Source organism: Thunnus maccoyii, chromosome 10, assembly GCF_910596095.1.
Source record: "Thunnus maccoyii chromosome 10, fThuMac1.1, whole genome shotgun sequence".
In the NCBI taxonomy this organism is placed as follows: Eukaryota; Metazoa; Chordata; class Actinopteri; order Scombriformes; family Scombridae; genus Thunnus; species Thunnus maccoyii.
This window is the reverse complement of record NC_056542.1, coordinates 18,442,305-18,455,512: the sequence shown is the minus strand read 5'-3', so window position 1 is coordinate 18,455,512 and position 13,208 is coordinate 18,442,305. Positions and strand designations below refer to the sequence as shown.

The 13,208-nt window shown below is 38.5% G+C and overlaps 2 protein-coding genes across 2 annotated transcripts; one reads left to right on the top strand and one right to left on the bottom strand.

Moving 5' to 3' along the window:
• Nucleotides 1-234: 234 nt before the first annotated feature.
• plekha8 (pleckstrin homology domain containing, family A (phosphoinositide binding specific) member 8) lies at nucleotides 235-10,612 on the bottom strand. Its single transcript, XM_042424400.1, has 13 exons — nucleotides 10,393-10,612; nucleotides 9,857-9,973; nucleotides 9,572-9,727; nucleotides 9,315-9,436; nucleotides 8,832-8,990; nucleotides 8,682-8,722; nucleotides 8,298-8,416; nucleotides 6,594-6,981; nucleotides 5,694-5,779; nucleotides 2,979-3,037; nucleotides 2,444-2,645; nucleotides 2,288-2,349; nucleotides 235-2,198 (listed from the first exon to the last, which is right to left on the bottom strand). Exons 1-13 carry the CDS (start codon nucleotides 10,430-10,432, stop codon nucleotides 2,001-2,003), a joined length of 1,749 nt encoding a protein of 582 aa, XP_042280334.1. The 5' UTR covers nucleotides 10,433-10,612; the 3' UTR covers nucleotides 235-2,000.
• A 156-nt stretch (nucleotides 10,613-10,768) lies between these two features.
• fkbp14 (FKBP prolyl isomerase 14) lies at nucleotides 10,769-12,513 on the top strand. Its single transcript, XM_042424401.1, has 4 exons — nucleotides 10,769-11,112; nucleotides 11,448-11,599; nucleotides 11,703-11,830; nucleotides 12,011-12,513. The coding sequence occupies exons 1-4, from the start codon at nucleotides 10,916-10,918 to the stop codon at nucleotides 12,167-12,169; spliced, it is 636 nt and encodes a 211-aa protein (XP_042280335.1). The 5' UTR covers nucleotides 10,769-10,915; the 3' UTR covers nucleotides 12,170-12,513.
• Nucleotides 12,514-13,208: the final 695 nt, after the last annotated feature.

Genomic DNA, 13,208 nt, shown 5'->3' with positions numbered 1-13,208 from the left:
GACAAACTACTGTGGAACACCTGTACAGTTACTATTTTTGCGTACTCATTGATTTCTTTGGTTAAAAAATGAAATAAAAAGTGAGGGTCATTGAAAGGGGGGCGGATTAGATACTAAACAGAATCAGTTTAGTCACCTGAGTTAAGTAGTAAATACATACAAATACATATTCAGTCTGCCTCTATATACTCATGACATAACATGCACACAACACAAGAAAGATTGGACACAAACTAAGACAACTTAATTATATTTATTAAGTAAAAATCAGATAGCATCTTATATACATTCATAGAAAAAAATCAAATCAAATGTTTTCAATATTACAATAGCATATTCTCAGGATTAATATTGAAATTCATCTGCAACAGGAAATCAGCCTATTGCACATCGCTGATGTAAAGCTGCTGCAAATGACTTATTTATTGTACAAGAATGTGCTGTAAGCATTCCTGAAAACTCAAAACAATACTTGGAATAAAAGGTAAAAAATACTATGTGGTATGTCTTGGTAAAAAAGCCCTATGAGGATGTTCCTGCTTTGTTTGAATGGCTCAGTGAAATCTATGGCCAAACTTTAACCTGGCCTGGGAAGTGGAGTCCTACCACTCATTTTTAAATTTTTGAAGAGACATCATAAAATATTAAGTACGGCTGGTAACAACACTCAAGTATATGTAGAACAGTGCATGGATGAGATGGTGAAAAATGCTGAGATCTGTAGAGGAGACAGTTACACTTGCTGTTCATTATCAGTACACAGATGAAGGAGAAGCAATGGGTTATAACTTTCAGAATCAATCCTCTTTAGGATTAATTAAATAATTAAGTCGGTTAATTCAAGGCCTTGGCCCATGTTACTTAACCATGCAATCAAACATGCTCTATGGATACAAATACCCAAACATACACACACATGAAAGTTGGACTGAAATGACCCCAATGACATTAATGAGAACTTTATAACTTAAGACATAATAAATAGACATTGTGAAAATGCATACTATGCATAGGTTTGTGCAGAAGATGTCCACATAAATATTCAGCAGTTGTCAGTACTTTAACAGCCACACTGTATTGTTCAATTTTCCTGTGTTGTGGTACTGTAGGCAGCATAGGCTAAAGCCATTCATATGACACTTCCTTTTTGGTCCCATTGAAAGTCAATGATGTAAAACAAAACAATACATTGTCAAACTGCAGAATTGAGATTCAAATTTCAAGGAATGAAACAAACAAAACAAAATAAGCGACATTGATCATAATCTTCACTTAACTTTAACAGTCAGTGCAAGATAAAGGGTTTGCTTGTTATACTAAAAGTTAGCCCGGTATGCAAATCCATCACCTGCTTAGGGCAAGAGACTAGGCCATGTAACAATCTGACATTGTTTTTGTCAAAATAGTGCTTTGTGTCAGTTGCAAGTGTGTCCCTATTTAATGAATCAGAAGAAACGGGACAGTTCTGATTAAAAATTACTTTGCATTCTAATCAGTTCAAGAGGGACAACAAATCATCTCTCAGGGAAGTTACTAGAGCCAAATACTCTGTGGTTACCTTAAAACACATACAATACATAAAAATCCACAAGACAGCGACAAAATGTGCACCAGAAACAAATGTTACCATGAGTCATTATGGTTGGAGTCTGCATAACAGGGCTTCATACCCCTAAAATGTCAATGGTCTTTTTAACAAAACCCAGAAACTACATTTCATTAAACCATAATGTATTAATTGTTAATGTTTGCTTTGCCCTTTTTGGGCTCCTAAATACAGACATTCATAACTTGTTCAAACCTAGACCCTCTACTGTCGTAGAGTTTAAGAACCACTGGAAACACGTCACACCGACACATGACATGCTCACACTACTTTGTACACAAGATGCACCCGGCATCTGGCACCTTCCTTCAGCAGCTCGCCGTTACTCTATCCCTTCATTCAGGTTTTTCTTTTTTGTCCTTCCATGACTGCCAATCATCTCTTTGTGCAAGTTTCACACCACCTCGTCAGACTCCAGGTTGTATTCTTCATACAGGGCATCAAGGATGGCCAGCTGCTTCTGCATAGCAGGCAGGTACACATCCAGGTCCCTGTGCATGCCGCTTTTGAAGCCGCTCTTCAGCTCGTCACCTTCTCTGGACACTAAAGCAGCAGCGAAACTTTGATAAGATGGGGCAGCTCTCAGTGCCAACTGTAGGAGAAAAAAAAAGTGGTCACACTAAGCATGTATGAAACTACCCCTAACCCTAAGATAAAAATACACACACAGCAAATACCCACAGCAAATACACCTCGCACAACCCATCCATGGTACTGTCGAAGAGTCTTTCCATAGGCATTGTCTGAGTGAAAGAAAAGACAGATCAGATAGTTCATCAGATGACAAGTAAATTGATTTGTGCGTGTCCGACTTTGCATTGTCAAGGTCAAACTCACTGAGGGCACCCTGGATGTCTTGTTCTCCTGCGTTGATTTCTGACAGAAACTCCTTGAGGAACTTCAGGCCTCGCCTGAGCCACAGCAGGGCCTCAGTGGCAGAGTTGCGCACCTGGGTGACGTCTGCCTGAACTTCATGCAGCACGATGGACTGTAGTGTGGGAAAACTGTCGGGGTCTGACATCAGCTTCTGCTGAATTTTCTACAGGGATAAGGGACGAGTTGATATAGTAACACATATCTTAAAAAACATTCAGATCCTACTCTTCCACCTACTATTTTCTAATTTTTAACAACTAATGACAAAAAAGGGGAATTATACATTTTCACAGCTCAGTATATTCTAATAGGGCCAGTTCTTTTCTTAAAAAATTGCAGGATAGTTTTGAAGAGCTTAAATGACATGACACATCAGCGAATTTGTCACATTGTGACATGTTCAACACAAGATTCATAGCCACTTCTGTCAAACAACTTTGGCTCTAAATCAAATGATAATTTGTTGAACAGTAAGTATTCTAACAGGTCCACTTACCTTGATATTTCCAACAAAATCCATTTTAACTGGTGCAAACACTGTGGACCCCAGCTTGTCTGAGAAGAAAAAAATCTATGATCATTTCTTTGTTCTTTATGAAGAGCAGATTTTCAGTTTTGTGTCTTATTTTAAAAGACTGCAATGTTGTGACTATTAATAGTCGATGATGAAAAATGCAGCTGCCCATGAGGTTTTTAAGCAATGATGAAGGAAGTAACAAAACACTGTGTAACAAGTTAAGAGGAGAATTTAATCTCCTCACTGTAGATTTAACAATGATGGGGAAATAATATAGGCTTATGACACACTAGATTACCTAAAATCCTAAGTAATTCTGAAAGTATGATGCCTGACAAAGATTAAAGATTTCACAGATTGGTTTTGCATTGCAGCCATCAAAAGCTCACACTACATGTTTACATAAGTAAAACATATCACACACAGTTATCACAGGTATCTGGATCTGTGTCAAGATATGATGGGAAAGACTGTCATCAACATGGGCTGCAAAGTTTTGAACACAAAGCAAGGTGAGCAGGCTTAATCTTTTATATTGTAGATATTCCTAAATTCTTTTTTGATTAATTTAACTTTTTGACAGAACACTTACTCTCAATATGTTCAGGACCCATGTAGAGAAATAGGCTAATACCTGGCCAGTTTATATGTGTGAAAATAAACCCTTAAAGCTGGAGTATGAGATTTTTGTCTCCCCCTTCTGGCAAGAAGAGTAATTACAAAAACACTGTCCACACATGCTTATGTCACAGGCTCTGCCGTAGCCTTCTCCGTCGCTACTGCCGCGGCTGTAAAACAGTGGAGAAATTGTTTTGTGCGTCACACAACCCCTGCGAAATGACTCGTTTCACTATCAGAATTTGATCCATTCGGTCTGATAACATTTGGAAAGTCTACAAGAGCCGCACGATTAAATTATTCCCCATTAAAGTTAGCAGAGAGCTAACCAGAAGTTAGCCAGCTCAGCCAGCAGAAGTCCCTTGTGTGCGTGCTCTGTCCATAGAGCACGTGCAGTATGCATTCATCCAGCCAGCACAGGAATGTCAAACCTGCCACCAGATTAAAAACTCTGGTATACTGTGAAATTCAGAGAGTTCACACAATGCTGACTAAGCATTGTGTGAACTCGTTTGGCAAGGACATTAATGTAACAAACGTTCATTTATATGTTAAAGTTCCACACTGCAGGCATAAAATAAAAAACATTCCCAGCTGACTTGGCTTAAAGGAGACCTATTATGCTCATTTCCAGTTCTATATTTTTATTTTTGGACACAACGAGAAAACTGTGAACATGATTCACAGTTCAAAATACTCCTTATTTATCTTATACTGGCCCTTTATGCAGCTCCTCAGTTCAGCCTCTGTCTCTAACAGGCAGTCTTAGCTCCTGTCTCTTTAAGGCCCCCCTCTCTATAAGCCCACTCTGTTCTGATCAGTCAGCTTTCCGGAAACCTCCCAAGGGGCAGCCGTATCAGAGTCGTGTTAAGTTACCAGCGATGCAAACCCAACATTTCCTGCTTTACTGCTTCAAATTAAAAGCTTTTAAATCATTAAATAACTTTCATTATGAAGAATTTATAGGAAATGAAACATGTTCCTCACTGAATTAGCAGAGCTTCGTTTGCGGCGCTAAAAACCATTCGTCACAACAACATATGGAGATATTTAGCTCTTTGTTCAGCAGATCAGTTAGAACGTGAGGGAGGAATAGTACAAGCGATAATGATGTTTGATGACGAGCTGCAGACGACCAGCACACCTCCAACAGGTTAACTACTTATTTTACTTTGCCCTGCTGTGTCATAGAGTCAAGCCTCAGCGTCATTACCCCCAAAACAATGGAAAAACGCCATTACGTTAGTGGAGTGGAACAGTGAACTTGCGCGCTGTGCATGGAGCAGATGACCATATAAAGAAATCTGTCATGTGCAAACATCGGCTTGGGCTGAAAGTAGAAAAAACTGTTAGAAACCGAGCGTTCAGAGCAGTCCGAAGCTGGTGCTTTTTGCTCACAAGGATTACTTTTACATAGGTTTACCTCATTATTTGACACTTTGGCCACCTTTAATATGAACATCTGATATAGTAACATTATACATATGACTGAAAATAAGGAAAAGCATAATGGATTCCATTTAAACTGCTCTGCTTAAGCTCTAGCGTGTCATTGGCTTGCATCACTTGTCTATCATTACTTTTTTTGTGAATGGACTGACAATTCCTGCAAAAATTGGTAACAAAAGGCATGACATTACACTGACTGAACTGATTGAGTTACCATCTGCATGGACATGTAGTACTCTGTAAATGTGCAGTACAGATGGACAGACAGACAGACGGACAGACAGACACACAGACACACACAAGCCACAGTCACAAGGATTGAAATCGAAATTCAAAATTTCGTCATACAATTGAGCCATAAAGAATAAACAAAAGCACTGAAAAAATACAAGTGCAGAAGGAAAAGGAAGAAAAAGAAAACAAGTTTATGAAGCCAAGATAGAAAGCTATCACCTCATCAATGGCAGACCACGTGAGTAACAGAACATGCAGAAATGACAGAAAAAGGAAAGAAAGTTTCAGAATAGTTTCAGGTTTCCTTATTAAAGTTGATGAGGACAGGTATCATGAGAAAAACGAACAGAGTGGCAGATTGAGATGAGGAGAGACTGAAAGTGACTGGCCTACCTAATACAGGCACTATTGCATAGCATGAGTCCAAAAACTCTTGTGTGGGGATACCATTGTCGTCGTCCAGTCTTAAATCACTAAATCTAAAAAAAAGTGAAACAGATTCAAACAGAAGAATACTGTGTATTAGAGGGATGTACACCATTTCAACTTTTATTTGATCAAATCAAACAGAAAAAAGAAAAGGGTACAAACATCAAAACCAAGCCAGAGAAATGATTCACACAGAGTGTCATGCACTTCTATGCCTGACAATACCTGAGACTATTCTGCTACTTTAGTGTACAACTTAACAGACTGCTGTTAACGTTCTAAAACTGTCCCGTCAATTTTAAAAAAAACAGCTGCAAAAATTAGTCCTCATCTTGCAGTTGAATACTGGTTAAAAGAGACAATAATTTCCTCCATTATAATAATACTATTTTCCTCAAAACTGAATATTACAGTACTGATCATTCGCACGCTAGTCGTTTGTTCAGTAACACTCTCAAACAGAAAGTACACTTTTAACATACAGAGTGAAATGTTAACAAGAAAGTTTTACAAACCCAAAATATCAGATGAGGGCCTCTCTGTGTCATGTGATCAAGAGAGAACACACTAATATAAAACACTTATCATGACATCTTGAAATGGATTCAGTTAAAATGTTTAAAACCTACTATTAGTCATTTATTCTGTGCAACATGGGTACAGTTCATATAAATTTTCACAACGTAAGTAACTGTGCAGTATAGTCAAAAAGATGCAGCAGAAGTGCAGTGCCTCAAAGACACAATTACTACATATAGCTTAGATTGGTTTGTCCTAATACTTTACTGGTGAAATATCACAGCTGATCATTCAGGAACTAATGTATCCTAAAGGATGTGGCCTTCCTGAGTAGCATTTTCATACCTGTGACTCATTGTGCTGAAGAAAGTTTCCACCTGCTCTGTGTCTTCTGGCTCTGTTGAATCTCTGGACGTCTCTCCTTCATGCTGAACCTCGTCTTGCTCATATTGCTCATCTTGCTCATCTTGCTCGTCTTGGTCTGGAACAGCTTCCTGTTGCTGCTGGGGCTGGACAGCGTTCTCTTCTTCGCTATTGTTGTCGTGCTCTTCACTTTGGTCCACTTTGTGCTTCTGCTCTTGTTTTGTGTCCTTTTGATCATCAGTGTCGTTCTCCTCATCCCCCTCTGCCGGTTGGTCGTAGTGTTTAGTCTCAGAGGTATTCTGGGTAGTGTGTAGGGAAGGATCAACCTGCTCCTCCTGGACTGAGCTGTTGCCATTGGCTGCATCAATGTCTGTATGATACAGCAGACAGAGACATGTACAATGCAAGTTAACAGATAAATGGCCCAGGTTGAGCCAGTATCACTTTTCATCAGACTGGGTGTAGCAAATTGTGAAAGCAGCACTTTGGTGACTACACAACTATCAATGTAGACTCATTGTCTTTAATTGCTGGCAGGATACACTGACTCAAACCTCAAGCTCATCCTTTATTTTGTGTTTCAGTGAAATTGTACAACAAACTGACCTCTACACTGACCTCTGGGTCACAGTTGGGTGTGGTAAAGTGTGATTGGTTTCACTTGTGACCACACCCAGCAGTGATTTAATGTTGTACAACACTGCATTGTGAAATGTTGACATAATGTTGTCATATTTTTCAGGACTATTTCTGGGGTTTTATTGACACATACAGAAAATAGTGGATAACATTTTAATCACAAACAGACAAAGTGTCATTAAAAATGTCCTACAACTCTGAGCTTATTATTTTGAGTTGATATTGCCTTTTCCTTGAAAGTACTGTAAAAATATTGAGTTAAGAGTCCCTTTGGAATAATCTGCATTTTAATTGTCTTCTCCCAATTTGTTATTCCTGCAGATTTAATAAGACAAATCAATACAGGATAATAGCGTTTACCTGAATCTACCTCATCAGCACAGTTCAGGAAATGATAGCGACACCTTCCAACAGCTAATGTTAGGTTGGAGGGTTGGTATGAGAGGAGTAGTATGCAAGAAGTGCGTTCACAAATTGATTGACAGTCGTGAGCTTCCACCCCTCACTTTGGCCTCTTTTGATTGGTTAGAAAGTGAGGCTCGCTTAAAAAATTGAAAAGGTAATATCTCTGTACTGCTGCCAGTCTGTTCAATGAGTCTGGGTCATGACAACATTTATGACACCTCTCCATATTATGCTTTGGGGCATATTTCAACTAAAAAAAAAAACATATACTGTAGGAAGTTTCCCTTAAACTATGTTTTTCAATGTGTAGTCATTTAAATACTGTATTTTTGTATTTATAATGGTATAGTATATAATCCATAACAGGTTGAAAAAGACTAGACTTATTTCCCATCGCCAGCAGCAGCTGCCCCTGTATAACGGCTTTGGTACTGCTAAGGGAAATGCAATAACGTAACTGGACATCCATCACTGTCCACTCACTAAAAGGAAATAATCTATCCACATCAGTTCAGATGATACACACACAACAACCAGGCCCCATTTGTGCGGTGTGGTCGTCCCTTTATGGAACGCAGTAATGGTTTTCAGTTCAGGGAACTGTGTAGCATGTAAAGTAAGTGGTTGGGACACCTGACTTACCTGATGGGGAGGGATGGTGTTCCGGTCTGTCTGGTTCATCTGGCCCCTCTGCTCCAGAGTCTAGGCTCTGGTTGTCATGTGCAATTGCTTCTCCTGTGGTTTCAGACAAATCTCTCCATCTAGAATACATTTGAGTGTACAATGTTAATTCTAAAACTTTGGATACACATGTTTTGGGCAAATCTTATAGGGAACTTCGCCTAATGCCACAGAAATGTAACATAAATTAAGAACACATTAATTACAGAGTATCATCATATCAGCAGTAAACTTCTGCAAGGGTATTTAATTTGTGTCTCACTTTGCAAAGTGCTACTTTGACAATTAATGATCAATACAGAGGCAGTAAGACAACATAATTATATAACAGCACAAAATACCTACTTTTCTCCAAGGTTCTGATTTAACTGATTGACAGGTTTAATCTGTTGAAGAAAAAAAGACATCAGAGGATTAGAACAATCCAAGACTTGTTATATTATAACTTGTTATTGCATTATCTAATCAGAAACAGAGGAGTTGAGAGAAATGTACCTTCTGAGGTTTAATGGCTGCTACTGGGGGAGATCCTGGTGGACTCTGTGTTGCCATATCCGTACTGAAAGTACGATTCGCTATCTGCATGCATTCCTCTAGAGTCTTAAGGAAAGTGGTGCATGTAGATTTCACCATGTTTCCAGTGTCTATGCCTGTCTGAAAAGGGCACACAAACATACACATTTGCTAACACTGACACATATCCCAATTGGTCTGACAGCTGAAACCACTGTTGTGCAAAAGCAAAGAGAAAGATCAGAGTGTAGTTGAATAGTGTGCTAAAATCTACAAAGTCAAGCTTTTTTAAAAACGTACTTGTGTTAACATTTGCTGCCTGACAGTAAATGTCTGGTCTATTTGCCAGGGTAAGCACACAGCAATTTGATGTCTCTGTAGTTGCAAATAGGCTACCCTGTACTGCAGTTTCACACCAACAGCAGCTTCTCTTATTTCATCAGCTCATCCGAACCTTAACCTTACCTCCGCTGTGTCTCCTAGCTCATCATTCTCCTTGATCTTGTTTACTTGTTGGAGAAGAAGGTCACAGTACAATCTGAGTTCTGACATCTTAGTTTTCAGCGCCTCTGTGTTCTCTTGGAGTTCTGTAATAGAAATACATACAAACAACCAATTAGACAAAGTTTGGAAAGCTCTGCAAAGATTACTTTATAGAAAATACTAGCTATATAAGTGAATTCTCTACTATGTCAGATTTGGATGTAATGGCATCCATTTACCTTTTTCTCTCTTAGTTCGGTTGTCTGTAAGGCAAGCTTTGGCTGTTCCCAGTGCCACCAGCCATTTTTGCCTCTCTGCTGCATTAATGGCTCTGAGGTAAAAGTACTGCTCTCCAGGTATGGTCAGGTCCACTCGTGTCGAGTCAGAGGAATGAACTAAAACACAGCAGCAGACAAGGAGAGATGCTTGTCAGGACTACATGTGTTTTTTTTCCAAAAGGTACTAGAATATTAAAGATTTGCACCACGAAACAAAGCACAAAGAATAAAGTGGGTTATACCGACCTTGTATTTCACAAACTGAAATTTTAATGCTGCCCTTGCAACCTTTCCAGGCATCTTCTTGAGAGTCATAGTAAGACAAAGTTCCTCCATCTAGCACAAACCAACGAGGTTGCCAACCTGAAAAGGATATTTAAAAATGTAGATAATCGCTATAACCTTTAATACATGACTTTGTTTCTCAATACTGTAAATTTGTTTACAAGTTAGTCAGCTTCATGAACTTGGAGAGACTTACGCTATATTAGCAACAACTAATCAGTCGTTAAATCAGATTATAATGACAGATGGTGGGAACTAGCAGATTTAGCTAGCGCTACGTATTAATACTTCATGAATAAGGTTAATTTTCAATTCGTTATTTAGCTAGGAGAGTAAATGAGATGTTAGTTCATTTGTAGCGGTGCATAAACTCCAATAGACGAAAGCTGCTGTTAGCTCAACACAAGTGTGCTATGTATGACGTTGTCATGCTAGCTAGCTGCCTAAAAAACGAGAGCTATAACCGAAATCATTTAACGATTGTGGGAATAACGTACCGCTTATGTAATTGGTCCACTTATACAGCATTCCCTCCATTGTTTAATTAAGTGTTTTTGCCGTTCATTACTCGTTTATCATAGCCAGATATGATGCACAGCTGATTCCAGCGACTCCATCGGGCCCCGAGTGTGATGTGTAGAGTAACGTCTACCGTTTACATTCCAGCTACGTAGATAAAAGTGTGTAAAGTTTTTCGTGAATCGCGAGAGCAGCTAACGAGGTCCCGCCCACTTACGTCAGGAGGAATTAAGTATTGTGGGTGTGGATTGCGGCGATTGACTGATAGATAAACCAATGAAATAAGAGAACACCAATAGGAGGCGGGGCTTAAATGAATCTATCCAATTATAGAGGGAGGAGGGCACATAGCTGAACAGTGGTTGCGTTCATTGCAGAAGTTGGCTGCCACGTAGTTGCCAATCCTGTTGCATTTATTTTGGCCACTGCTTTTTTCAGAGGATGGTTTAAATTGGCTTTTATAAGCAAATTTTGTGAATACGAGAACTATTGTTTATCAAAATGATCTTTTTTTCTATTTGTTCGATACTGCCATCGCTGTTTGCGTTTGCAACCGGGGGGAAACTACCTGAGCCAGAAGTCAAAATTGAAGTTATACAAAAACCCTTTATGTGTTACCGTAAGACAAAATATGGAGATATGCTTCTTGTACATTACGAGGGATACTTGGAGAGTAATGGCACCATGTTTCATTCCAGGTAATGTGCAGCAAGAAACTAATAATGTTGCATGTATGGCTGTGCAATTTTGTCACAATCTTCCCTGTTAATGAAAAGTCACATTAGGGTCACTGCTTGTTATAGTTGTAAAAATCGATATATAGCTAATGGACTACACCATGCTGCAGCCCACACTTTATCACTGTCTGTGCCATTGTGCATTCAGAACTCAACATTAACACTTGACACCTCTTCTTACAGTTAGGTGGCAAATAGTGGACCCTTATTGTGCATATTTGTGATATCAAGTCTATGTGTACTGGACTTTTTTTTCCTCAAAGAACACTGTGATGGATCTTTGTGACTCTTGGCAGCCGCAAGCATGGGGATAAAAATCCAGTATGGTTCACACTTGGGATCCGAGAGGTGATCAAGGGCTGGGATAAGGGTCTGCAGAACATGTGCACAGGAGAGCACCGAAAACTGACTGTCCCTCCATCTCTGGCATATGGCAAGGAAGGAAAAGGTAAAATTTGTATTCCAGAAAGGGGAGGGTAATGTCTCTGTCTCTCTTCCATCATCACATACCTGTGTCTCTTTGATGATTTACATTTTTTCTTTGTTTACAGGCCAGATCCCTCCAGGCAGTACCCTAATTTTCGACATTGAGCTCATGGAGATCCGAAATGGTCCCAGGTCACATGAAACTTTCCGGGAGATGGATCTCAATGATGACTGGAAACTCTCCAGACAGGAGGTGTGAAAGTCTTTTCAAGCTGCTGTATATATGCTGATATATATATATATATATATATATATATATATATATATATATATATATATATATATATATATATATATATATATATATATATATATATATATATTATATATTGTATTGCTATTTGTGAATGCCATTATTCTGTATGCACCACAGGTGAAAGAGTACTTAAAGAAGGAGTATGAGAAACATGGATACTCACCCAACGACACAGAACATGAAGCAATGATAGATGATATCTTCAAAAATGAGGATGAGGATGAAGATGGTTTCATATCAACCAGGGAATTCACCTACCAACATGATGAACTTTAAAGGAATGATTTCATCTGTTTTCAACTACCTACAATGTTTGTGCCATTCATTTCCTCCAAAGCAGTGAATGACAATGACAGGTCAATTAGTTACTGGTCAGTTTTACATGGATCTTGTTTTCTAAACTGCTTTTTCAACAACATTGTCTTATTTATGATTTAACTTGGATATATTACCTCCGTTTTGTAAGATCCCTAATATATTCATGTCTCCATTCTACATGCACTGATAATGTCACCACAGATGTATTTAGACTACAGTATTGGAATATTTGGTCAGTCGATTTCATGAAATAAATGTTTTTTTTAAACAAATAGAACTTGTTAGTTATCTAAACAATTAATGTGGGTGTGGATTTTTTTCTGTGCATGTCTTCATTAATCACTAGAGGGCACTCTTGTCCTTGATACTGTATTTGTGTCATCTCCCTATCTCCCTCTTTCTGTTTCCACTGGCATCTCAAATGATTAAAATGAGAGTACAGTCACATACCATTTTTTGGAATTATGGGGAAGTTGCTATACAGTATGCGTGATAGGGGTTTAATCACTTGCAATGATGACTTTCAAAATATGAGAAATATTAAAACAGGCATGTTGTGCCTTGATTGAATTACATTTAAATTCTTTCTTCATATTTTGCAGTTCACCCATAATTGCTTTCAGCAACAATCATTTTCCCTTAGTGATATCCTAAATATCCATTTTGCAGTGGAGAAATACTATCTAAAACAGAATCCACATGAATCGTGAACAGGCAACAAAGTGTTAGAGTTGAAACTCGAGTTATTTAACAGAAGGGGAAAAACCCTCATCATCATGACATCATCATGACCCTTTGACTCTCAAGTTACACTCACTGTATGTCAAACATCATGTGAGTCCAAACAAACATCTACCTCCTGTTTTTTTTTTTTTTTTTTCCATTAAGTAACGAGAAGTGACTCCAGATGAAATCATGTATTACTAAATTGGTTCTCAGGATTGTACTTTTTGTAAAAATAAAGACTTGCTAGACATGTTGGTGGTAATAAATAGAC